This window comes from Dasypus novemcinctus, chromosome 7 (genome assembly GCF_030445035.2).
Source record: "Dasypus novemcinctus isolate mDasNov1 chromosome 7, mDasNov1.1.hap2, whole genome shotgun sequence".
In the NCBI taxonomy this organism is placed as follows: domain Eukaryota; kingdom Metazoa; phylum Chordata; class Mammalia; order Cingulata; family Dasypodidae; genus Dasypus; species Dasypus novemcinctus.
In genome coordinates, this window is record NC_080679.1 from 49971781 (window position 1) to 49997435 (window position 25655).

A 25655-nucleotide genomic window follows, 5' to 3' on the forward strand; every position below is an offset into this window, starting at 1 on the left:
CGTGATGTCACTTCTTTGGGTAAAAGACATCGTCTCCATTTGAGATGAAAATATACAAAAGAGGTTACAAAATATTATTAACAGTATGAGTTAATATTTATATCATGCTTAATAATTTACAAAACAGTTACACATAATTATCTCACTAAAGCATCAAATTAACATTGGTATTATTATTTTATCCCTTTTACAAATGAGAAAGCAGGCTTATTAAAGTGACTAGCTTAAGACCTGCAGCTAAAAAGTGGTTGAAAGTCACAGAATTAACTGTGACACAAGGCCAAGTTTCCCTTTTGTTACTCTTTCAGTCTTATCAAGTAGAAGATGTGGTATCTGCCTTCAGACGATCATACCACAGATTTCTAGGGACTGCCAGGACATTCAGATTAGTTTTCATTTTATTCTCAGAAACGAAAAGGACCCATGTGGAAAGTTAAATACGTGGGCACATGTAGTAAAAGACAAATACCATACCCACAACCCTAGCCCCTCCACTCTCTAGGATAAATGTTAGCTGAAGGCAGATACCAATAGCATTAGCTTGAAGGGAAAATTCAGTACCATACCTTGAGTCACTGACTGGCAGGAGCATGTCAATATGGGAAGTGTTGTGCAATGATATCTCCAAATGATGAATTGTCAAGTGAGAAAAAAACAAGACAGAGAGTGATATAGGTACTATGACCCGTATCATAAAATCATCAGTGTCCAAACCCAACTAACAAATAAAATATGTATATGGATAAGTGATTATCTGAGCATCAAGAAAGGTAAAGAATTTTGATAGAATTCCTTGTAAATAAAATAGAATGTGTGTACATATGCTTTAAAAGATATATAATGTTAATGGCAGTTATCTCAGGATAATAACATTTGAGATAGTTTAACTTTTCTAAATTGGGTGGGTTTTTTCAGAATAAAATTGAACTTTATATTGAGAAATTTTCATTTTGATTGTGAAAGTAAATTAAGAAAAGTTATCAACAAAATGCAACACAGGAAGATTTATCTTTTTTTTTTTTTTAGATTTTACCAGTAATATTTTAGTATACTTCTTTTATTACACAGAAATCCATGAATCCATTCCTGTATCCATCTATTGACTTTAATTTTTGTGTTTCAAGGAAGTTTTTATTTAAAAATATTTTCATATTTACAGAAAAGTTGCAAAGATAGCACAAAGAATTCCCACATACCACACACCCAGCATCCCCTATTATTAATATCTTAAATTACTATGGTACATTCATTACGATTAATAACCAATACTGAAGATTTATCTTGAAGAAATCTCTAAATGAGGTTACCAGGATTTCTTTCCCTACATTTTAAAACCCATTCACATTGAATGGTACATTTTCTTTCCCTCTGTAAATGTGTCCTTTGAAGGAAAAAAAAAAGGCTTTGGCATAGGCTGAAAGAAAATGAAAGCATTCAGTGTTCAGTCTCACAGGCTCATCCACTCAATAACTGGAGTATTGAAAATTACCTCTCTTCAGTGAGAAGGTTCTACAGTACAATTGATTTCTAACCTCCTGACTTCTCGTTATTCATCCTTACAGCACAAAAGCTACATCGAATACACAAAGACTCTGCCGCTGACACCGGCACCGGAAATCTTTGGGATGAATGCCAATGCGGATATCACCAAGGATCAGTCAGAAACTCAACTGCTATTCGATAACATTCTTCTCACGCAGGTGTGTGATCTGCACAGGAACTGGCTTCTGAGGCCTATAAAGGATGCTCTCCAAGCAGTATGTGCCAGCCCAGCAGAAGCTGTCTTATACAACTCTGTTAAAATAGAGAATCGTTTTTTAAGAAGAAAAAAAAAAATGCATGTCTTTAATGTGGGTTTTAACAAAGCACATTAATATATTTTCCCCCATCAATCTTTTGATTTGGAACAAAGATGTTTTCTTTGATCACCATTCAGCTTCTAGGAGATCCGTTTTGCCCTTTTTGCATAACGAGCCTGAATATATTATATATCATGTCCCTTTTTAGTTTCTCTAAAGTGGAAGAAGAATTTCAAAGATCTCTGGGAAGCAGTTTGGTGACAGAATCCATCTAAAATTTGACATCTTTTATTTTCCACTTTCTTACCTAATTCAATAGCCACTTTCTAAAATGACTCATCTTTGTCAAATATTTCAGAACATTTAGCCTAGTTTACAAAGAAACAGCTAATCTCTTTCACAAAAATAGTTTTATCAGATTATATAATATTTAAAGTATACAATTACAATAGTAAACACAAAATGAATAAGGTTTAGGAAATAAGTGATTGACTCTTGACAAAACATCTCTGCTCTCTAGAGCACTAAATGGTTGGGCATGTTCAAGAGTGACTCCTAAGACACCAGAATTCAGCATGCCATAGGCACAAGTTAGTACATACGAAGGAAAAACATTTGTTAATCTTGTGTGTCTCTTAAGAAATCTTCTCTTGTGTTGTTCTCTCTTTAGAAGATGTGCTTGGTTGTTTGGTTTTTTAAAAAAATGTCATCAGTGGTGGGGGGGAGCAAATTAGTCCAAATGGCAAGATTCCCCACAGTTTTTGAATAAAATTTTAATAAATTGAGGATGAATAATCTGTAAAGAAAATTATGCAACTGTTGGTTTCCTTATGGAATCTCAGGGTGGTAATGATAATAGTTAACACTTACTGGTATTTATAGCATTCTAACACAGTTCTAAGTGCTTTATATATATTAAACAATGTACTGCTTATGATAATCCTATGAGATTGTAGGGGTAGTATTAGTCCCACTGTCCAGCGAGAGAACTGAGGCACAGAAGGATTAAGTAACCAGCTCAAACTCAGCTAAAACAATTGCAAGCCAGGACTCATATTCAAGCTATCTGGCTTCTACTATTTACCTCCAGAATCTGGGTTCTTAATCACCTTGATAAGGTATCTCTCTAGAATTAAAAAATGGCAAAAAGCATAGAAGGCAGATTGCCAGAGATAACGAAAAAGCTAAAAGAACCAGATTAGGAGCATAATGTGGTATGTTATCACTGATGGAAGAGTCCATGGAACCCTTACTTCTTGTCTACTCTAAGATGCATCTTCTAAGAAGCCGAAAAGGACAAAATCCATTTTATGTCCACTTTACATGTTAATAGCAATAAAACCAGTTACTGTCTGGGCATATGTGTATATACGGGTATAAATAAGTCAATCTTTAGGAAAATTAGATGCATGTAATAATACACAATAATCTGACAACAGGACATTTGTAGTGTATTTTGGCTTTATTTAAACTTAATGGGGTATGCCACATTACAGAATATGTAAAACAGTGGACTCATTCCAACAGAAAATGACTCAGAACCAAACAAATGAGTTTAAATACACAAGGGGTAGCCTCTTAGTATGTAATTAAACAACCTCTTTCAATATCCTCAAACTCAGATTGGCAGTTCAATTGCAGTAATGGGTAGGCAGTAGCTCAATGATTCTAGATTGAGTTTTCCACGATTCAGAGACAAAGAGATAGAACTGCAGAGCTGGGAGAGCAAGTTAACAATGACAAGACTTTTACATCATATAGCTGCCTAATAAACCTTAGAAAAATTACGAGAGACAGAGAGGGATTGGAGTTAAAAATGTATGTTACTTTTACAGAGCTCTTTTGCTTAAGTTTAACTGCCTATCTTGAATAGGGAAATTGTTTCCATTTGAAATATTATTAAACTAGAAATGATTTAAGATCTTTGAAAATGTTAAGCTCTGATATGTCTCCTTGAAAATGTACTCTACTTATCTTTATTTGTTTGATAAAAGGAAAATAACCTTTAGAAGAATTCAGGTTACATGTGTGAAAGCTCTAAGCAAAGGTGGTAAAAAAAAAAAAGGAAAAAGCTAAGTTAAATAATTCTAAATAAATAACATCTACTTGCACTTAATTCTCAATATCAATTGGATAATACAAGTTTCATAGTTTCAAACCCTGTCACCCCAATTATGTGCTTTTGGTGAGTGAGAAATGGGTAAGGGAAATGTCTATGTTAATAAAGTATTTTTCTTATGTTTTTTTGAAGGGCTGTAAGCTTGAGATTTTATGTGTGCAGGTGTGTGTTGTGGGGCACAGTATTGTTAGAAAATAGGGACATTTTTCATGTGTTTATAGGACTTAGTATGCACATCAATATTTAAATAAACAGAAATCATATGATTGCATAAATGCGATAGCAATAGGTATTTCACTTTTTTCCCCCCAAATATTCACTATCTTCTTCATCCCCTATGATTTGTTTTATATAATTGGTTGTAAAACCAGTACTTTGGGATCATAATAAAGGATTCTTATATTGGTATATCACTTTTTTTTACTAGAAAGTAATTGGAATTTACCATTTAATTATTTTATTGTGCAATGTCATAAGATCTTGTGGTATTTAGTAGGTAGTGCTAAAAGTCACAGTGGAAACATAAATAAAATTAATATTTATAGAAGACATCCAGTATAGAAAGAAGCCAGGAAATGTAAATCTGATAAAAGAATAAATACAATTTCCTGGGATTGAGGAAAAAATGATATGTCCATTTATATTCTAATAGTGCTCATTCTTTCTCTCATTCAACACACGCACGCGCGTGCACATACACATACACACCTCACCCAAAATACCCACACACTTGCTCACTCTCCACTCATTTGTTTTGAGGATTTAAGAGTTTTTCCAGAAAATATAGATTCATTTACACAGTGCCACAGTAAACATATAAAACTTAAATTGAAATTAAATTCCCCTTCCTTGCTTTCAGTGTGAATCACTAATGTCTGCCTTTTCTCCATAACTCTTCCTACTACTTAGAGGAGATGAGCTTATTTTCTTTGCCCTCATGGTTCAAGGAGAAAACTATATTTCTGTTTTGGGTAACCAGTGGCACCAACGTTATCAGCAAATATATTTTGTGGCAGACTTTCTTAAAGCACTATATTAGATTTAATTCTTATGTGCTTTAAATGCCTGTCATCATTTGGCCACCCCCACCAATGTAAATAACATTTATTCTCCCTTTTTCTGCAACATCTATTCCTTTCCCTCTACCCAGAAGCTTATTTGCTTCCTCTATACCCTTTTGAGCTTTGAATACCATAATGCTCTTCTTCCTTCTCTCTAATGTCCTTATTTCTCAAAAATCCACCCACATGCCTATTGTCATCATTTAATAAATCTTGTGTGGAGGAGGACCATGGATAAAAGAGCCATGTAGTATTCACTTTTATAGAGAGTTGTCTGGGGAACTTTCCTATTCAGCTATTCTTAGACCTTTCTTAGGATTTCTGATTTCTAATTTGGATTCTTTATAGTCTCGTTCAGCAGGTGCTGGTGCAAAATCATCAGATGAGGTAGTAAATGAGGTAGCTGGTGACATCTTGGGTAAACTTCCAAATGATTTTGACATTGAGGCTGCCATGAGGAGATACCCAACAACTTACACTCAGAGCATGAACACTGTACTTGTACAAGAGATGGGACGGTTCAATAAATTGCTGAAGACCATAAGAGAATCATGCATTAACATTCAGAAAGCAATCAAGGTAAGTTGAAATACATCAAAGAAAAATCATTGAATTAAATAGGTCATTCGTTTATTTGGGTACAGATTCTGTGCAAACACTTTTCTTGGTTCTCGCATAGAAAAAAATCTCTGTCCTTGAGGAGCTTATAGAATTCTTAGGTAATAGTTAATCAACAGATAAATAAGTAAAATAAAGACTGTGTTCGATAATGATGGAGAAGAGATGTGCTAAGGAGCTTGTATTTTAGTGAGGAAGACTATTAACAAATAAGTAAATATATGATTTCAGTAAGTGATAGGTTCTATGGGGGAAAAAATAGATTGGTAATGAGTAGAGAATGATGGGCAAGAAGCTCTTCCAACCAGGCTGGGCCAGAGAGGCCCCAAAGAGATGAAGAAGCAAGCCATGGAACAATGGAGGGAAAAACATTTCAGGCAAAGGGTATAGCTAGTGCAAAGGTCTTGACAAGAACAAGCTTGGCATGGTCCATGAACACAAAAAGGAGGACTGGTGTGACTAGAGTAGAGTGAGCATTAGGGGGATGGTAGGACACCAGGAACCCGATTGTGATGGCCTTAAGGGCCATGATCAGGGACTTGAATTTTATTCTAAAGTCTAAGGTAAAGAGAAGCCTTAAGAGCGTTTTGAGAACTGAAGAGATATGATCTATTTTATATTTTTAAATTTCACTCTGACCACTGCAAAAAGGACTGCAGGGGAACAAGGATGCAGGCAGAGACCAGACACATTAATGAGACAGTCCTGCTGAGTTGGTCTGCAGTAGGAGCATTGGGGGTGGTGGGGAATGGCTGGATTTTAGTTATTATTAAATGAGCAGTCTACTAGGCTGGTTGCAAATTGATATGGATATGAACAAGAAAGAAAGAGTCAAGGATAGCTCTTAAATTGTTGGCCTAAGCAAGTGGAAGAGCTGGGGAAGGAACAGATTTGAGAGAGAAAATCAAGACTTGTGTTTTAGTCATGTTAATTTTCAAATTCCTGGTAGACCCATTGGAAAGGTCTACCTTTGGAAAGGTTGGGTTGGTTGCTAGCTAGATGCTCTAGAATTCAAGGAGGAGGTCAAAACTGGAGGTAAATTTCAGAGTCAGCAACATACTGATTATATTTAGATATGAAATTTATAAATTATCTCAAATATTTTGATAGTACTGATGAGTATGGATTACTTTGAAGCATCAATTACCCCCACCCAACCACCCAACTCATATAAGGTACTTATAATTAACTTTACCTTAATATTCTTTCACCATTTTCTTCATATTTCCAAAATTTGGGGGAGAAAATGTATCAAATTTGAAACACCTAACTTGTGTTGACCTCTGAGGTAATGTGGCAACATAAATCCACGTATTAGGTTCACTTATTTTCTTGATTTCTCAGTGATGTGACCCAACCAATCTACCTGGGAAAATTACATGTCACATTCTCTGGTCATGTAGTAAAACTGGTGTGTTTTGTAAAATTTTGATCATAAAAATAACAATATTCAGTATATAAACCATAGCCAGTTGCAAAATATCTAGGACAAAACTTATTTCTTATAGTTACATAAATGGTAAATTCTTACAATAAATTTAACAAAGGAACATGTCAAGCCTATATTAGAAAAAAACTTCAAGGCTCTACTAAGAAACTAAAAATGTAAATAAGTAGAAATAGAAACTTATTGGATCAACATAAAATCAATTTTGTACCAATGTTAAAGACATACTAATATAAACAGTTTCAAGTTTTGTATACCCAGTATCCTAGCAAATATTTAAACATTTATTACTATCTATTTATTGATAAGGGTGTTGGTTATCAGGAATCCTCATATATTGATGGTGGAAGTGTGAATTGACGTAACCATATTGGGGCACAATTTGGCAATACAGTCAAAATGTCAAATTTCCATTAGCCTGAAGATATATTTATACATGTGCATATATGTCAGATAGCAAAATGTTCATTGTAAATGATTGAAAATAAATCTAAAAGCTTATTTTTCAGTAATTAAGATGGATCTCCACAATGGAATGCCCATCAATAAAAACTGAAATGAAAATAAGCATTTTAGTTACTGAAATTAAAATAAGCCAAAATATATTGATAATATGAAAAAAGCAAGACATACAATTTTATGTATTTCATGACCCAGTTTGTGATTTTTTAAAGATATACTCAGAAAAATTATATTCTCCTGAATTTGCCACATTTGCTTTATCACTTTACCATTCTCTCTCTCTGTATTACATGTGTTTGTATATCCACATACGTATATTAATGTTTTTTAAATTACATGAGAATAGGTGCTTACTTTATATCCCTTTATCCTGCAGTACTTCAGTGTTACAAAACCACAGTACAATGATCAAATCCAGTGATTATAATCTTGATATATTTGTATCTAATCAATGTCAGTATTCCAGTTTTGTCAGTTGTCCTAATTATGTCTTTTATAGAAACACTTTTCTAGTACAGGTTTCAGGTCAGGATCAGATATTGCATTTAGTTGTCATGTCTCTTTAGTCTCGTTTTATTTTGGAATGGTTTCTTGTCTTTGATGATATTTTTTAAGAATATAGACCAGTCAGTTTTTAAAATTTCATAAGAGAATATTGAGGAAGAGGCATGGGGGTATACATATAAATTGTGGCCCATTTGAAATGAGCGGTTGGCAAAAAAATGGCTTGTAAGTGGTAAATGTTAATATATTCATTGACGACTCTATGTACTCAACCCATCATTGCTTCCTTCAGCAGTAGTATATCATTTTGATATACCCCAACATATTTTTCCCTTTAATAAAATGACAAATATTTTGATCTATTTAGGATGGAAAATAAATCAGAACTTCTGACTTCTCTCAGTAATACTGATAAGTACCAGCTGTTGTTTATTTGTTTCTGAGCTTGGCCTTTACATACATTGACTCAAATAATTTCAACAATCCTTTCTATTTAGTAAACCTTTATTAAATGCCAAATTGTTTCTGGCACTGATGAGGAAAATGAGGCTCAGATTGGTTAAAGAATTTATTTAAGGCCACACAAGGCCTGTAAATAGTGAAATCAGGATTTAATTCTGGGTCCTTCTGGCTCTAAAATATGTATTCTTTCTACTTGATCATCTTGTTTTTCCAGTTGTAATAGAGAAGTGTAAATTTGTGAATTGCATCAAACTTTTATCTAATATGAAGCAATCTGAAGAGGTGAGAGACATTGTTAGTTTTTATCGTCCTGGCTTTTAAGTATTGTCAATTAATTTTATAATTTTCTAAAACCCAGAGGTTTTTTCTCAGTGATGGGTCATTCTGCTTCAGAGGTCTAGTTTGCTAGTTTTAACTTCTGCTTCATTACTGTTTGATTCTGAGGAATTGTTAAAGGACATGTTTTTCCTAATCCTTCTACACTCACTTCCCAAACAATGGCCTGGTAAAACTATGCATGATTCAGTTCTTGTTTGAGGAGGAACAAGAAAAGGTAAACATTTGAGTCATTTTCCTAGAAGGAATAGAATTGAGTTTATTGGAAAACCAATTAAAGAGTACCCCCAGATAAAATCATTCATTTGTAGCATGATGAGCATGTAGTTATGACACTCTCAAGAGTGGGGAGTAAAGAGGCAGGGGAGGAGAAAAGAGAAGGGGTGAGGTGAGGGAGGGGAAGAGAAGGAATGAAGGAAGGGAAGGAGAAGCACTAGCATATGAGTATAGAAGATTTGAACAACACCACTTACAAACCGACCTAACTGGTGTTTATTGAATACCACCTCCAACAAGATATGACACATTTTTTTTCAAGTTCGTATGGAACACTTACAAACATTGACCATACAACAACCATAAAGCAAGTGTAGTAAAAGGCATGAGATCATCAGAGTATATTCTCTAATCACAGTAGAATTAAGCCGCGAAAGAAAAACAAAAAAACAACTGAAATTCCTGTGTGTATGGAATTGCAGACATACTATTAATAGCATATGGCACAAGGAAAAATAATAAAAATAGAAATTCAAAAATAAAATCATAATGAACATATCAACAAACAAAAATGTTAATAATAAATAATCAAATAAATGTTAGAAAGGAAAAAAGCCAATGAAATAAAAGCAAAAATTAATGAAATAGAAAACAAGCAATAGAGATTCAACAAAGCCCAATGGTGGTTATTTAAAAAGACTGGGGGAGGGAAGCGGACTTGGCCCAATGGATAGGGCATCCGCCTACCACATGGGAGGTCCGCGGTTCAAACCCCGTGCCTCCTGACCCGTGTGATGAGCTGACCCATGCGCAGTGCTGATGCGCGCAAGGAGTGCCCTGCCACATAGGGGTGTCCCCCGCATAGGGGAGCCCCATGCACAAGGAGTGCACCCCATAAGGAGAGCCGCCCAGCATGAAATAAAGTGCAACCTGCCCAAGAATGATGCCACACATATGGAGAGCTGACACAAGATGATGCAACAAAAAAGAAACAGAGATCCTGGTGCTGCTGATATGGATAGAAGTGATCACAGAAGAACACACAGGGAATGGATACAGAGAGCAGACAACTGGGGATGGGGGGGGGGGGGAAGAAATAAAATATAAATCTTAAAAAAAAAAAAAGACCTGAGGAAGTGGAGTGACTCAACTGATAGAGCATTCACCTACCATATGGAGGGTCCAGGATTCGATCCCCAGGGTCTCCTGACCTGTGTGGTGAGCTGGCCCATGTACAGTGCTGCCACGCACAAGGCAGGGCAGGGTGCCCCACACGCAAGGAGTGTGCCCCGCAAGGAGAGCCACCCCACATGAAAAAAGCACAGCCCGCTCAAAAGTGGCGCCACACACACACAGAGCTGATGCAGCAAGATTATGCAACAAAAAGACACAGTTTCTCAGTGCTGCCTGACAATGCAAATGGATGCAGAAGAACACACAGTGAATGGACACAGAGAGCAGACAACAGCGAGGAAGGTGAGAGAAATAAATAAAATAAATCTTAAAAAAAATAAAGTACCATACTCTGGCACACTCACAAGCAGGCGAGTCACTGGGCACGCCCACTTCTTAGCCTTGCCCATCGAAGGGTCCACTTATACCAAAAAGGCTACATAATTGTTGGCTTGAGCTTTAAATAAAGTATTACATTTAAAAAAATAAAATAAAATAAAAAGACTGATAGAACTCATTTACTCTGGCAGACCAATCAAGAAAAAGAGAGAAACAGAAAACTAATGTCAATAATGGAAAGGGGACATCACAATATATCTATCTTTATCTAAGAGGTCTTAAGATGATATGAAAACTTTGGGCCAATAATTCTTAAAATATTAATGAAATAGACAAATTCTTGGAAAAATACATTACCAAAATTGATAGGCAAAGAAATAGAAAATCTGAATACTCCTTTAAATATTTTTAATTGAATGCATAATTCAAAAATTCCTCTTTCATGTGAGAAACCTTCCTCAGATGTCTCGTAAATTGGAGTTGTCTGCTTATATTTTAGAGTAGGGCATTATCCTGTGAAGTGTACACTATGGGAACATTGGCACGATTTTTGACTGTGGTAGTCACTGTAGGGTAATCTGGCTGTGCTGTTTGGCTAAGAAACTGATGGCTCAGTATCGTTAAGTATTTTGTCTTGACCTGCTTCTTCCTGTGTCCTTGCTGGAAGATAATAGACTGGCTTCTAGTATTCTGGAAGCCAAGAGAGGAAAGATGCCTCAAGGATCCCAGCATCCAATGTATATATATATTTACTTAATCCTGCTGATTTCAGCATGGTAACTCTGACCTCAACTGGGCCCAGTGTCCCCCACTCCAGGGATTTCTATTTTCTCCTCCAGGTTTCATTTAAGGTAGGTAAAGTGCAGTTTGGGGAGAGAAGAACTAGAAGTGTTGATTTTCAAACGCAATCCTTTTTATTTACTACCATCCTCTTCTCCTCACTTTCAGAAGTATTTAAGGCTTCCACTTCCCAAGATTTGTGGGTATTCTGCAATGTACATCTGGTTGATTCTTAGTTTTCCCCCTACCAGTTTAGGATCAGGATTTTCCTGACTGCTAAATCAGCTACTAGCAGTTCATATGCTTTCAATCTTCCAAAATCCAATTGTCATTGTCCTTTTCCCTTTTGTTTCTGTACTTATGGACTTAATGCTTTTTAAAAGAATCCCTTATCGTTTAAGTGAGGTTAGGGAAAGAGGCAAATGAAATGTGTGTGTTTAATCCATCATATTTTCTCCAAAAGCTTCCCCATATGTTAGTTGAAAGAACATTGACTATGGCAAAAACATAAATGACAATGGCAGCTGACATAATAGCCAGATCAAATAGGCAGGGATTTTCAAGGGCCTCCAATTTTTAATATCAGTGCACCAGCAATTCAAAATGCGATTAGGCCAATTAGACTTCACAATTGGATTCCAGGGTATTTTAAAATTTTGTATCATTTTCCTAATTTTATATTCATAACAGCTCTTTTAATAAGGAGAACAGATATATTGTCCGTTTAATAGATGAGTAAATGAAGTCAAAGGCTGTGATTGAATAGCTAGTGTGTTGCCAAGTTTTGATTAAGAGACTTTTCATTAGAATTTGGTTAAATGAAGACTGTTAATGTTTTTCTAAGGAATAGTTCAAAGACTCCATGACTTACTTGTGGGCAAAAGCAAATATCTTTACTTTCTCTCTCTTTTTTTTTTTTTTGCTATATGACTCAACCTTAATGATTCAAAATTATAAACACAGGATAATTATGGAGGTGTTTAGGAGGGGGTTGTTCACATCTCTATCCTTTTATGTTAACCAAAGGTTAAATGTGTTCCAGGGGCTTTTAGTGATGTCTGCAGATCTTGAAGAGGTGGTTAGCAGCATTCTGAATGTCAAAATTCCAGGAATGTGGATGGGAAAATCCTACCCAAGCCTTAAACCACTTGGCAGCTATGTAAACGACTTCCTTGCAAGACTAAAATTCTTGCAGGTAAGTTCATCCAAACCATCATATATTGTTAAGTTTCTTCTGGTTTCATTTTGTCAAAACTAGTGTGATGTGCATTGCAGGCACAAATGACCATAACTTAATATTGCATGTAATTTATGTAACTGTTGCATTGACTAATGGAAATACTAGTTGTATTTGTCAGCCAAAAGAGGTGGTAATACAAAATACCAAAAATCTGTTGGTTTTCATAAAGGGTATTTATTTGGGGTAGATGCTTGCAGTTACCAGGCCATAAAGCATGAGTTACTTCCCTCACCAAAGTCCGTTGCATGTGTTGGAGCAAGATGGCTGCCAATGTCTGCCAAGAGTTCAGGTTTCCTGTGTTCCTCTCTTCCTAGGGCTTGTTTCTTTCTGGATAAGATGCTCTGCTCTCTCCACAAGGCCAATTGTAGCATATCAGGTGACCAGCTCTGTCTCTCTCCTCGGGGCTCGATTCTCTCTGGGCTCAGCTGCTCTGATCCTCTTCCCAGGCTCCAGCTCAAAACTACAACTAATTCTTCTGCTCTGTTGTTTTCTCTGTGCGTTCTGACCCACCAAGGTGGCAGGGACTCAACATCCTACTGACATGGCCCAATCAAAGTCCTAATCATAATTTAATCACGCTCAAAGGAAAAGACCAGTTTACTTTTTGGGATTCATCAATAATATCAAATTGCTACACCAGTATTGGAAGTAGAATTTCTGAAAACTTCTTTAGGAGCAAATACTTGTGTCAGTAAAGTAAAAAGTTCAAGTCAGTGACATTTGAACACAGAAAACAATTGACTATATCGATTTTTTTTCATTATATATTTAGGTAGATACCTAGTACAGATCATGTTGAACAACAACAACAACAACAATAAACCAGGAAAGCTACCAGTAAGAAAGATTATTTCTCCCTTTCCCAGCAGTCTTCTAAGTCGTGCTGGTTCAGCCCAAGACAGTAATGACCTCAATAGCTAATAGTTTTGGAAATGTTAAGTTGGCAGAAGCCTATTTCCCAATTATCTGGTAATATTTGTGTTTAACTATGTTCTTTTTTTTTTTTAAGATTTATTTCTTTATTTCTCTCCCCTTCTCCCCCTATCCCGGTTGTCTGTTCTCTGTGTCTATTTGCTGCATCTTCTTTGTCCACTTCTGTTGTTGTCAGCGGTATGGGAATCTGTGTTACTTTTTGTTGCGTCATCTTGTTGTGTCAGTTCTCCATGTGTACGGCACCCATTCCTGGGTAGGCTGCACTTTCTTTCGTGGTGGGCAGCTCTCCTTATGGGGCACACTCCTTGCACATGGGGCTCCCCTACCCATGGGGCACCCCTGCGTGGCAGGGCACTCCTTGCACACATCAGCACTGCGCATGGGCCAGCTCCACACAGACAAGAGGCCCGTGGTTTGAACCACGGATCTCCCATGTGGTAAACGGACGCCCTAACCAGTGGGCCAAGTCCGCCGCCTAACTATGTTCTTAACAGTTATATCAGTTAGAAGTATCCATTTCCTAGGCTCTGTACACAATGCATCCAGAACTGTCTATGAAGAAATATCTGCAGGGACAAAATGCCTAAACGTGAAAACTCCCTTTTCATAACAGGCTTTCTTTCAGACTCGAGTCAGTATTAAGGAATTCAGGTTTTTCTTGAAAGATGAAAGTTCTACCAATGGGAAAAGCTATTTCAACTTCATTTCATCCAACTTGACTTCTATAATTCACTAACTATTTAGTTAAAGTCAGTATTCAACTAGCTCAGCATTAGAAAACTGTGATGTGAACAGAAAATCAAGATATCTTGATATACATAAAGCCCTTACACCGTCACTACCCTGCTTCTTCTGATAGTTCCTTGTACAATGTTACATTTCCATATGTTGAATTTCATTGCATTTTAGTAAAGTAGGAGGGAAAAACTTCCAAAGAAATATTCTACTGGGTACAAATGACTTATTGGAAAGAAACAAAGTGAAAACATGACTTTCTGATCAGACTTTATGGGACTCTCTTCTCTGTTCAATCATGTAACATGATATATGGTGAAACAATGTATATTAGTTGCTCAATATAGTAGGGCTTTCCTGAAGGACTATTGGGCATGAAATAAAATAATGATTTATATTTGTACTCATGCATATTGTGATTCCCAAACTAGTGTTATGGTTATGAAACCAATGTCAGAACCAACACTGAATTTACTACTTATTTTTGAATTGAGAATATGGCTCACTGTTCCTCAGAGTGTTGGCTTATTCACTAGTTAACATAAAAGATAGTAAGGGGAGTGTCTTCAGTCAAATTTTCTTAAACAGTGTTGCATTTAAAGAGTTGAAAGTCTCTGTTGTTAGGATGTCTATGTTTTGACACCACAGCAATGGTATGAGGTTGGCCCTCCTCCAGTCTTCTGGCTTTCTGGCTTCTTCTTCACACAAGCCTTTCTGACTGGTGCCCAGCAGAACTATGCCAGGAAATACACTATTCCCATTGATCTACTTGGGTTTGACTACGAAGTGATGGAAGATAAAGAATATAAAAATGCTCCCGAAGATGGTAAGTGCAGTGACAGTATGAGTTGGCTCATATCTGAGCACTGAACAAAAATATAATATTCTTGATTATTTTTCTTGCCTGTTAAAATAGTAATCCTAAGCTATGAAAGTTACACTTAAGTAGTTGAGAGAAAATTTATGGAAACACAGAGACAGAGAGATAATTATAGAGCAAATGAAGATAAAATGATAAAAATAGGTGAACAATCCTACAGCTATTCCTTAGGAGATTTGCTTTCCCACCCTCAAAATGACCACTTATGCCTTCTTTTCAATTCACTCTGCCCTCATATCTCACCCCACCCTTCATTGAAAAAATAAGCTATCAGAAGAGAACTTTTGCCACAATCAAACCTATAACTCTATCAACATCTGTACTCTCTGGAGGTCCAGATCCCATTTTCTTTCTCCTTTCAAGGACTTTGTTCCCTCACTTATACCCTCTCTTTTCAGAATCAACAGTATCTTCTTTCTGTACTGGATAATTCTTATCAGCATATAAAATGTTCTAGAATCTCTCATAACAAACCAATGAACAAGTCCAATTTTCTTGATATCCACATCCCCTAAGCTACTGTCCCATGTCTCTGCTCCTCTTTATAACAAATATTTTCAATGATTGTCTTTGCATGCTGTCCCCAAGTTTTCAATTCTTAATTCCTACCAGACTTTTACCCTCTGCAATCACCTGATGCTGTTCTTGCCAGTTACTAGTGACTTCTATGTTGACATATCCCATATATTCTCTGTACTCATCTTAACAGTTGAAAGCTTCCTCTTTCCAGAGATATTATTTTCCTTCTGGTTCTAGGACATCAGCATCTCCTGATTTCCCTCTTCTCCACAGCCATGGCCATGCTTCTTTGCTGGCTTTTTCTTTTCTATCTATCGGAGTTCCAAGAACTCAGTCCTGTTAACTGTTTCTTGTTTTTTCATTACATTCTCTCCCCACATGACTCATCCTTGTCTGTGTTGTTAAACAAATCTCCTTGCTTATATCCTCCAAATTTAAATCTCCAGTCTATATCTTTCCTTTGAGATTCAGACATCTAAATCCAACTGTCTACCTGACATGTCCAGTTTGATGTCTCCTAAATAACACTTACAATGAATGTCAATAAATGCTACCACCAGCCAGCCAGCAAATCATGGATTCTTCATTCTTCTTGTCTCTTATATACTCACATCCCATGCAGTCATTCTTCTACAACCCTAATGCCTCCACCATTTTATCTAGACTTCTGCTCTAGCCTCATATCTTGTTTCTCCACTTTTGTTGGTGCCCACTTACAATCCTTTATTTATAAAGCAGCCACATAGATTTTTTAAAAATGTAAACAGATTCACATCACCCTGTAGCTCCCATTGAAAATCCAAACAACTAAATAAGGTAATAAAAATATTTTTCCCATTGTAGTTAGAATAAAATCCAGACTCTTTATCATGACTATGAAACCAAGAATGATCTAGGCACTACCTGCCTATACTACAACCTCAACAAGGACCTCCCTTCCCTCTGACAGTTCCTAAAATGCCTCAATCTCTTTCCTTTTTAAGACCTTGGTACATACTTCCTAAACCCAGATTCAACATAGTAAGAACTTCTTGACCTTCAGATTGCAGCTTAAATTAAAGCTGATCTGAGAGACCCTCCAGACAGTCTATTGAAGCCCCACTCTACCTCGTTATTCTCTTACAACTCTGCTTATTAACATCAGTACATTAGTCATTCTGTGCAATGATTTCTATCCTTTATTGTCTGTCTTCTCTACTACAATGTATATAACAAGAGAGTAGTGACCTTGTCTGTCTTCACCCTTCTTTCCTTAGTGTCTAGCGAAGTGTCTGGCACATAATAATAGGCCTTCAGTTGCTTTCACGGAAATTCCAAAAATCCTGTTGCTTGTGTCCCCTACAAATCCATGGCATTTAATCCAACATTTTAAATGACCTTTTATTATACTCTCCTTTAACATTTAAAGTTTTATTGCAGAAACACATTTAAGAACAATAGATGCATGGGTAAAAGATCTTTGGGACAAATGTTAGGTTAATACCTAATAATTTTTTATTCCAGTCATAGATGCCTAACTTATCATTAACTTGGCAATTTGTTCAGAATTCCTTTATTCTTAACACATTCAGAATGGGCATATTGCTACATGCCTGAAGAGAATTTAATAATCTTCTGCTAAGTTCTTTAGTTTATTGTTCCTTAATTATATGGGTCTTTAAAGAAATATACTCTCTAGTACAGATCACTATATTACATGCTGTAAAAACACCAACAAATAGAAATTTTAGTCCCACCCTCATAAATTAAAAATACAGCTAGATAGGCGAGCAATATGCTAAGAAGGATAAATAATTTGGTTCAAATAAATATTTGGGAGGGAGGAAAAGGATTAAGTTGAGCAAACGCAAAACTAGGGGAAGGGCGTGGGCACTTTCTGTGGAGTTGCTGTGTGCCACTGCTAGGTTCTAGAAACTACCCAAGCCATTTACACTTAGTCCTCACATTAGCCCTATTGCATGGTTGCTATGATTATCCCCACTTACAAAGGTGGAAACTAAGGCTTAGAGAGGTTAACCAACTTGCGCAAGGTCTCATAGCTAGTAATGGGCAGAATTGAGATCCAAATCCCAGGCTATCTGGCCCTGAAGTCTGCATGCTTAACTGACCTAGTAAGTATCTTGGAAGAGGCAGAAGTTTAAAAACATCATCATATTTCTCAGGGTAAGTTTCTTGGTTAATTCTTAAGTAAATTCAGATGTAAGAATATGATTGTTGTTTTTTTTCCCCTAATTTTTTTCTCATGTCATGGTAAAAGACAAAAGGTAGCATTTGGATTGAAGTAGTACTGAGGACTTTCCTCAGTTATGTTTTTGAGCCAAAACATCAAATTTATAAGTGCATTGCCTGAAAATTCTAAATTGGTTAATAGCTAAGATCAAACTTGAATTACCCATCATTATACACTGAACCTAGACATTGTGCAGAGTAGTTATTTCTTTTTACAGTGATGTATTAACTGAAGTTGCTTTTATTAAGGGAGGTTGTTATTAAAAATCTAAAATTATCTTGAAAACAGTAGAACAGGTATAAAGCACAACTTAAAGATCAATAAAGACCATCTAGTGTTCCATGATTGCACAATAAAGAGTAGCCATCAGTTAAATAAACCATTTTACTGAATACTAGAGTGCTAGCGCAGGTTTGCTTTATGATAGCTGGTAGATGTTAGCTAATCATGGATTCTTATTTTATTTTACACATATTAACACACATAATTTTAATGATAAACACACATATCCACAAGCTAGGTTAGGATCTTTAAAAAAAGTTTTTTTCTTTTTTTTTTGGTTACATTCAAAAAATGCAAGAGGTCCCCATATACCCCCCACCCCCTTCACTCCACTCCTCCCATATCAACAACATCTTTCATTATCGTGGCAGATTCAATGCATTTGGTGACTACATTTTGGAGCACTGCTGCACCACATGGATAATAGTTTACATTGTAGTTTATACTCTCCCCCAGTCCATCCAGTGGATAGGTTAGGCTTTTTGCCATTCCATTTTTTCCCTTCCTACTTAGCTAGTTACTAAAAAGAAAATAAGCATTCATGAAATGTTTTGAGAGATGGAGGCTATTCCAAAGGAACTCCTTTCTCATGGGAACTCAGTGGGAGGGACATTGATCCCACCTGAAATATAGGGCTAGAATTGGCTTTTTTCTTTCCTATCTCTACCCCTCTACCAGTTATTGGAGAAATGCCTTGCCAATTAAGAAAAGTTATTTTTATTCCAACTTATTCTATCAGTTAAACCCATGAGGGGAGAAAAGGTAGTCTTCCCTCCAACATCCATTACAGGGCTATCTACATGTGGCTCTTTAAATGTAACTTTAAAATTCAATAAAATTAAAATTCAGTACCTTGTGCACACTAGCCATATTTCAAGAGCTCAATAGCCACATGTAACTAATGGCTATCATTTTGGGCAGCACAGATGAAGAGCATCTGCAAATACTACTTTACATAGTGCTTTCACCTTTTTTAGCTGATTTGATTCTAACACTTCTACAAGGTAAACAAAGCAGGATTCTTCTCTTACATATGACACCAGATTCTGAAGGTAAATGAATTGCTCAAGGAAGGTCACACTGCAAATTAGGAACTGAAATGTAGATCTTTCTACATTCCACATTGTTTCTCCTTCCATCTTTTGCAAAAAATTGCAATGAATATTTCCACATACCAGATATCTGTAGTCAATGCATGAGGTTTTTATACATGAAATGACCATGTTTCACTCATTTCCTAATTTCAGCTGTTAGTGTATATTATACTCATCCAAGAGTCCTTCTGTCATATAGATGTAAGAAGAAATATTAGCAGTGAAGATAAATTCTCAAAGAGGAGTGAAGATTTAACTCTCTGTTCCCTAGTAGCCACTGAAATCCCAATAAATACATTGACTTTTGCTTGCAGACTTCATGGCATTTGGCAACATAATTATTGGCCAGTTAAAAATACAAATCTAATGCAATGTTCACACAAACTGAGGTAGACTTCTAATAGGCTAATTTAAAATTCCTTTCCATCTTTTGCCTTCCATGTCTAATTTTACTATTGCATTACTACACTAGGCAAAGTATAGATGTTCTTAAAATAAGGTGATTAAAACAAAGCACTCTGAACATTGCTTTTGCTTTTTAGAACAAGTCTTAGGCTACTAACTTATTATCACTTGCATGGTATTCACAAGCAGAAATTTCAGATTCATAATCAATATGCATGCATATTTAAAATGTTATATTGACCTGGTTCTTTTTATTACCCCCACCTTATTGTTTGCACTCAGTCTGCTGTGTCCACTTGTTGTGTGCTGTGTCTGCTTGTCTTCTCTTCAGGAGGCACCGGGAGCCGAACCTGGGACCTCCCAAATGGGAGAGAGGTGCTCAATCGATTGTAATCTCATTTGTCTTTCCTCTTTGTCTTTGTTCCATCATCTTATTTGCATCAGCTCGTCGTGCCTGCCTGTCATGTCACTTGCTGTCTTGCCCAACTTCTCTAGGAGGCACTGGGAACCAAACCCAGGACCTCCCATGTGTTAGGGTAGGTGGGAGCTCAATTGCTTAAGCCTCATCCGCTTCCCTAATCTGTTCTTTTACATTTAGGTGTTTTCATTCATGGATTGTTTCTGGATGGAGCTTCCTGGAATAGGAAGATCAAGAAACTTGCAGAGTCACATCCCAAAATTCTTTATGATACCATGCCTGTGGTTAGTATTCTTAAATGATACGATATGGAGTCCTATTATGTGTGTGCATGCACACACACACACAACACACACAGATGTGATTTATTCTATCTACACTGACATAAAAATGCAAAACTAGCAGCTTTAAAGATTCCTCTATGAAAATCTTCTGCCTAAACAGTCACATTTTCTAGGCATCTATCTATCTTCAGCAGGATAGATCAAACTATATAAATACAATTAAGTTTCCATTTATTACTGCATTATGAGAAAATGGCTAGATTTTCACACAATTTGAAGGGCAAGTCTGGGATGGTGTGATAAAACTATAGGCTTTGGGACTTGCATAAATTCCATTTGGGGGGTTCTGAGAGGGGCTCAAAGGCAGACAAAACTCCTTCAGAGAAACAGTGAGGGACCAGCTAACTGCCAACTGGGAGAAAACTGCCTTGTTACCAGATACTGTGGACAGAGAAGTTTCAAATATGAGACCCAAATTGAAAGTCACAAGGGCAATTTAGCAATTTCAGGAGTTGATTGGGATTGAGCTGTTTTTCTTTCACATGGAAACTGAAGTAGCTTGCAGTTAGTAGCAGTAGGAATTTATAAAAGGATTATGGTTCACCTGAATAAGGACATTAGCTAGTAAGAAATGAAAATTCTCATTAGGAAAATTACTTTTGATTTGAGATTAAATACAGCCATCTTGAGAATAAGTCCTTATATCATAGCTATATCTGCAAAACTGCCTTGTGGTCCCTTTATAATGAATCTGGATTCCACAATTATGTAGGAGAAAAAGAGGCCTGAATCCTAATCAGGAGAGGTGAATAGTAGTTGGGTAATACGTTTTTTAAGAGTTGGTGAAAATGATGTGGACTAATTTTACTCAGTTTCTAAACTGGTTCTGAAGACAGTTCTGAAAGTTCTAAAACTATATTTTGAGCAATGGTAGCTCTGCTGACGGGAAAAATCTATTTGGGACACAGATTTAGAAGATATAAGGGACTTTACTCTGACAATAGCATATTAGGCACAAATATATGTAAATATTATTTAATAGTATTGGCTTAAGAGGTTTGTGTACTTTTTTCCAGATGTGGCTAAAGCCCTGTAAGAGGGTAGATATACCAAAACGACCAAGTTATGTTGCTCCAGTGTATAAGACAAGTGAACGGAGAGGAACGCTATCCACCACGGGCCATTCAACAAATTTTGTAATTGCCATGATTCTTCCCTCGGACCAACCCAAAGAGCACTGGATTGGACGGGGTGTAGCACTGTTATGTCAACTTAATTCATAAGCAGATGATGTCATGACCCTATTACCTTTGTCTTCTTAGACTACTGAGAAGAAAATATATTTTACTTTTAAAATAGTTTTTAAGTTGGCTTTGACTAGAGCTATGCTCAATTTTGAATGTATATATGGGCAAATGCAGCCTAAATTTAAAATGATCATACTTCAGTATAGGAAAATGTTCTGAAATAAAGACTAAACAAAACACTTACCCTTTTTTAATAACTTTATTTTGGGAGAGTTCCATAAGCATTAGGAACATACATAAAATGACATACCACTGTTGACAATGAAAAAACAGCATTTGATCATTTCCAGCTTTATAAGGTTAATAAAAAAAATGATTTAGTTACAACAAAGAAAGTTTAGATATTTTAGCAAGTATCACCTTGCAGGACCATAATCACATTTAAGCCACTGACTGTTAATGGAAAAAAATTCACACTGCATCTAGTTACTACAATATTTCTAAGCATAATCACAGCTGATTGAATGCAATGTGATATACACCAAAATTCATATGGATGTCACATAGTGACAGCATTGTACAAGTAACATTAATGACCTCCAACAAACACATGTTAAACTAGACTGTCAAGCTAAAATGGAATGTTGGAGCCAAAGAGAAATGTAGTGGAATTCAGATTGTCTATTAAGACTTGAAACTATACATTAGAATTAAGTGAAAACTAAATACTGGTGGAACCCTAACAATATACTAGCAGCAACTGTTACAGCCCTCTTAAACAATACAAAGTTTTAAAAAATCTAGTAAATAAAGATAATACCGTTTTTGAAAGATTATGAAACTTTATATATTTCAGTATAACCCATTTGCTTTAATCAGGCATTTATTTTAAGACTGGGAGTACATTCCAGCTATTGCTTTTCATAAATGTTTTTAAATGAAGCAGACAGAATGCTGGAATTGCAGAATCCTTTTCGGGTACAAAACCCCAAAATGAACTGTAAGTGTATCTTGGTTCAGAAAACAAGATGTTTGAATCTCTTGAGGTTGGCAGTACTAAAATATCAGCACCTCATAGCTAGGTTGCTTGAAGTGCCCAGAAATGATATGAGGACTGTCCTAATTCAGTGCCCAATGCTGAAAATAATGTATAAAACAAGGAGACCATGAGAAAGCCAGAAATAATTTTTTTCAAGTTCAAGCATAAATTAAGGAAATTTCTCCAAAGTTCCCTTTCTTACAGCATAAAGAAGAAACACTGGCAGTAATCTATTAATACCTGGATGTATGTGCTGCTCTTGAAGTTTTTGTTTTTTGTCTTAAAGGTCATGCAGTAAGAGAAAAGGAGTTGGGAAAGGAGGAGGACTAAATAAAAACATTTTAAATGGAATGGAAAAGGTTTGGCTCTTAAATATTTGAACAATACGATTTTTAAAAGCAGTTACACTGTTGCCAAATAGATTAAAGCAAAGCTGGCTGCACATAGTTCAAATACAGTTTTATCTGGCATAAATGAAGACCACGTGGCACAATATATAAACAGAAAGCTACGTGCATATGACATGGCTTGCACTTCTCACAAATCATTCACAATAATGATAAGAAAACAGGCACCTTAAAAAGACTAATCCCTATCAGGCATCAACAGCATGTCTTGGCACAAAATGATCAAGTAATTTCAGCTTAGTTATTTAAAGATATCTTCCAAGTCACTTGGTATCATGGAAGCCACAGTACCAAAGGAGTTTAACCTAGTAACTGTTTAATGGCCACATCATGTACAGAATATAGACATGAAAAAAGTAGATTTTTCTGCTTAACAACCTGTGAGCCATATCATGTGCTCTTGGTTCCAATGCCAAACTGGTAAACCAATGCATACATTCAGAACTGAAATTTCCCAGTCAATTAACTAGTACTGTTAAAGTTGATATATTGAGTATTTAGATCTTGTTTGGGTTTATCATTTCTCTTGTATTTTCTAGGGTGTGATACTTTCAAGGGAAAAAAATGTTTTACCACATGTTCCACCCTGCCCCCAAAACAAAAGCTGAAACAAAACAAAAACAAAAACAAAATCCCAAACGCCAAGTACAGTGTTAATACAAAGAACCATTATGAATCTGTCATTAAACTGAAGCTCACACAAACATACAATCACAATTTTCAGTAGTTTAGGCTGCAAGTTTAAACACTATGCAAATATATACAAAAATAGTAACTCTAGATTCAAGAATAAGGGCTTCTTTTCCCAATGCTAAATTCATACTCTCCTGCAGCCTGAGCTTTTCTCTAATTCCTAAGGTCTACTTTATACAGTTTCAAACCTGTGTCAAGTTGATCCCTATCACCATAGGTATATATGTAGCTGAATTAAAGGACACTACAATTCATCCTTAGCACAAACAAAAATGTCTGCCCAAAGTCCATTTAAAATACTTTAAAAATGTAAATGATTTTTGGTTCAATTTCTATTTCTGCATAGCCACAGAAGTTTCTACTAGTAAAGAGACTACTTTAGTGTTTTATATGATTATTTTTTAAAAAGTCTTAATCAAACCTATATCAACATTGGTTCATGGAGTCCCATTTTCTCCTTTATCACAAGCTTTGTATTTTTAAAAGACCCCTGCTCTGAGGGAAAACAGTACTGAGCACCAGTCTTTCATGGTTAGGCTCAAATCTATGGAACTTGTAAGTAGTGCAAGCCACTGACTTTTCTTTGAGCAATGTGCATACAGTACAAGAAACAGATGCAAAGCTGCATGTTAACATTCTTGTAATCAACAGTGATTATTGGGAATGGTCAAAACTGGATGTCAAACACAATTTTGTCTTCATAGAGTGCAATCACCAGCATGATGGCAAACCCAAATAGCAATCCTAAATTCTGAAGAATGAATTGCCCCACTGGACAAAAACCATGCTCTTCATTGTCACCATCACCATGCAACATTTCCGGAAGCTGAAAAACAAATTTACAATTTTGTGTAATACTTCTGCTGAAATATTTTTTAACAGTTTCCTACTTAAGAAAACTAATGACTTAAATCAAACTAAAACAAAATAATTATGACTCCTAAAATACATTTTATTCAAACCCTGAGAAAGAAATTTTATACTATGGCTACATATTAAGTAAATATTAAATGTATTCCCTCCCTGCCTGCCAACAAGCACTCAATCTATATGTATTTGTCACTTTTAGTTATCTTCCACTAACCTTATTAATTCTGTCATTTTACTTTATGTTGAAGTATAAGGCAACTTATTACTACTAATAAAACACTCAGAAAAATCACAATTCCCACATTTATTGTTAGATCTTAACTTCACTAAGAAAGTGAAATTCCTTTTAGGGATATCTAATCAAAACTGGATCATTTTTTTTACTCTTTTCCCTTTGAAATTCTCATTTCCACCTACATATGACACCAAAGGAAAGACATTTACAGACAATTCCAAACTGGCATTTCCATGCCCTTAAACTATTGCTTTTCTTCCTATATAGGCATAGCTCTTTTTTTGTGTGCTTTGAAGACACTGCATTTTTCTTCACAATTTGAAAGTTTGTAGCAACCCTGCACTGAACAAATTTATCAGCACCATTTATCCAAGAGCATTTGCTCACTTTGTGCATCTGTGTCATATTTTGGAAATTCTTAATATTTCAAACTCCATTATTTGTTATGGTGGTCTGTGATCAGTGATATTATTTTAATTGTTTTGGGGCACCATGAACCACACCCATATATGAACTTAATGGGTAAATGTTTTGTGTGTTCTGACTGCTCACCAAGCGGCTATTCCCCCATCTCTCCCGCGTCACCTCGGGCTTCCCTATTCCCTGAGACATAACAATATTGAAATTAGGCCAAATTAATAACCCTTCAATAGCCTGTAAGTGTTCAAGTGAAAGAAATCAGAAGCTAGAAATTATTAAGCTTAGTAAGGAAGGCATGCCGAAAGCTGAGACAGGCCGAAAGTTAGCCTTTTGCACCAAATAACGAGCCAAGTTGTAAATCCAGAGGAAAAGTTCTTGAAGGATATTGAAAGTGCCACTCTGGTGCAC

General features: G+C 36.0%; 2 protein-coding genes across 38 annotated transcripts in view; one reads left to right on the forward strand and one right to left on the reverse strand.

The window, feature by feature from the left end:
- Positions 1-21826, forward strand: part of DNAH7 (dynein axonemal heavy chain 7) — a 334263-nt gene extending 312437 nt beyond the window's left edge. The window contains exons 60-65 of the mRNA XM_058300437.1: positions 1563-1700; positions 5328-5558; positions 12359-12511; positions 14873-15050; positions 20233-20336; positions 21413-21826. Coding sequence (XP_058156420.1) covers positions 1563-1700; positions 5328-5558; positions 12359-12511; positions 14873-15050; positions 20233-20336; positions 21413-21619 — 1011 coding nt within the window. The 3' untranslated portion in view covers positions 21620-21826. The remainder of the gene's footprint in view (positions 1-1562; positions 1701-5327; positions 5559-12358; positions 12512-14872; positions 15051-20232; positions 20337-21412) is intronic.
- SLC39A10 (solute carrier family 39 member 10) overlaps positions 21827-25655 on the reverse strand; it is a 170299-nt gene continuing 166470 nt past the window's right edge. For all 37 annotated transcript variants that reach the window (XM_058300464.2, XM_058300460.1, XM_058300458.1 and 34 more), the window contains one exon: positions 21827-24548. In XM_058300464.2, the coding sequence (XP_058156447.1) occupies positions 24390-24548 (159 nt within the window). In that variant the 3' untranslated portion in view covers positions 21827-24389. The remainder of the gene's footprint in view (positions 24549-25655) is intronic.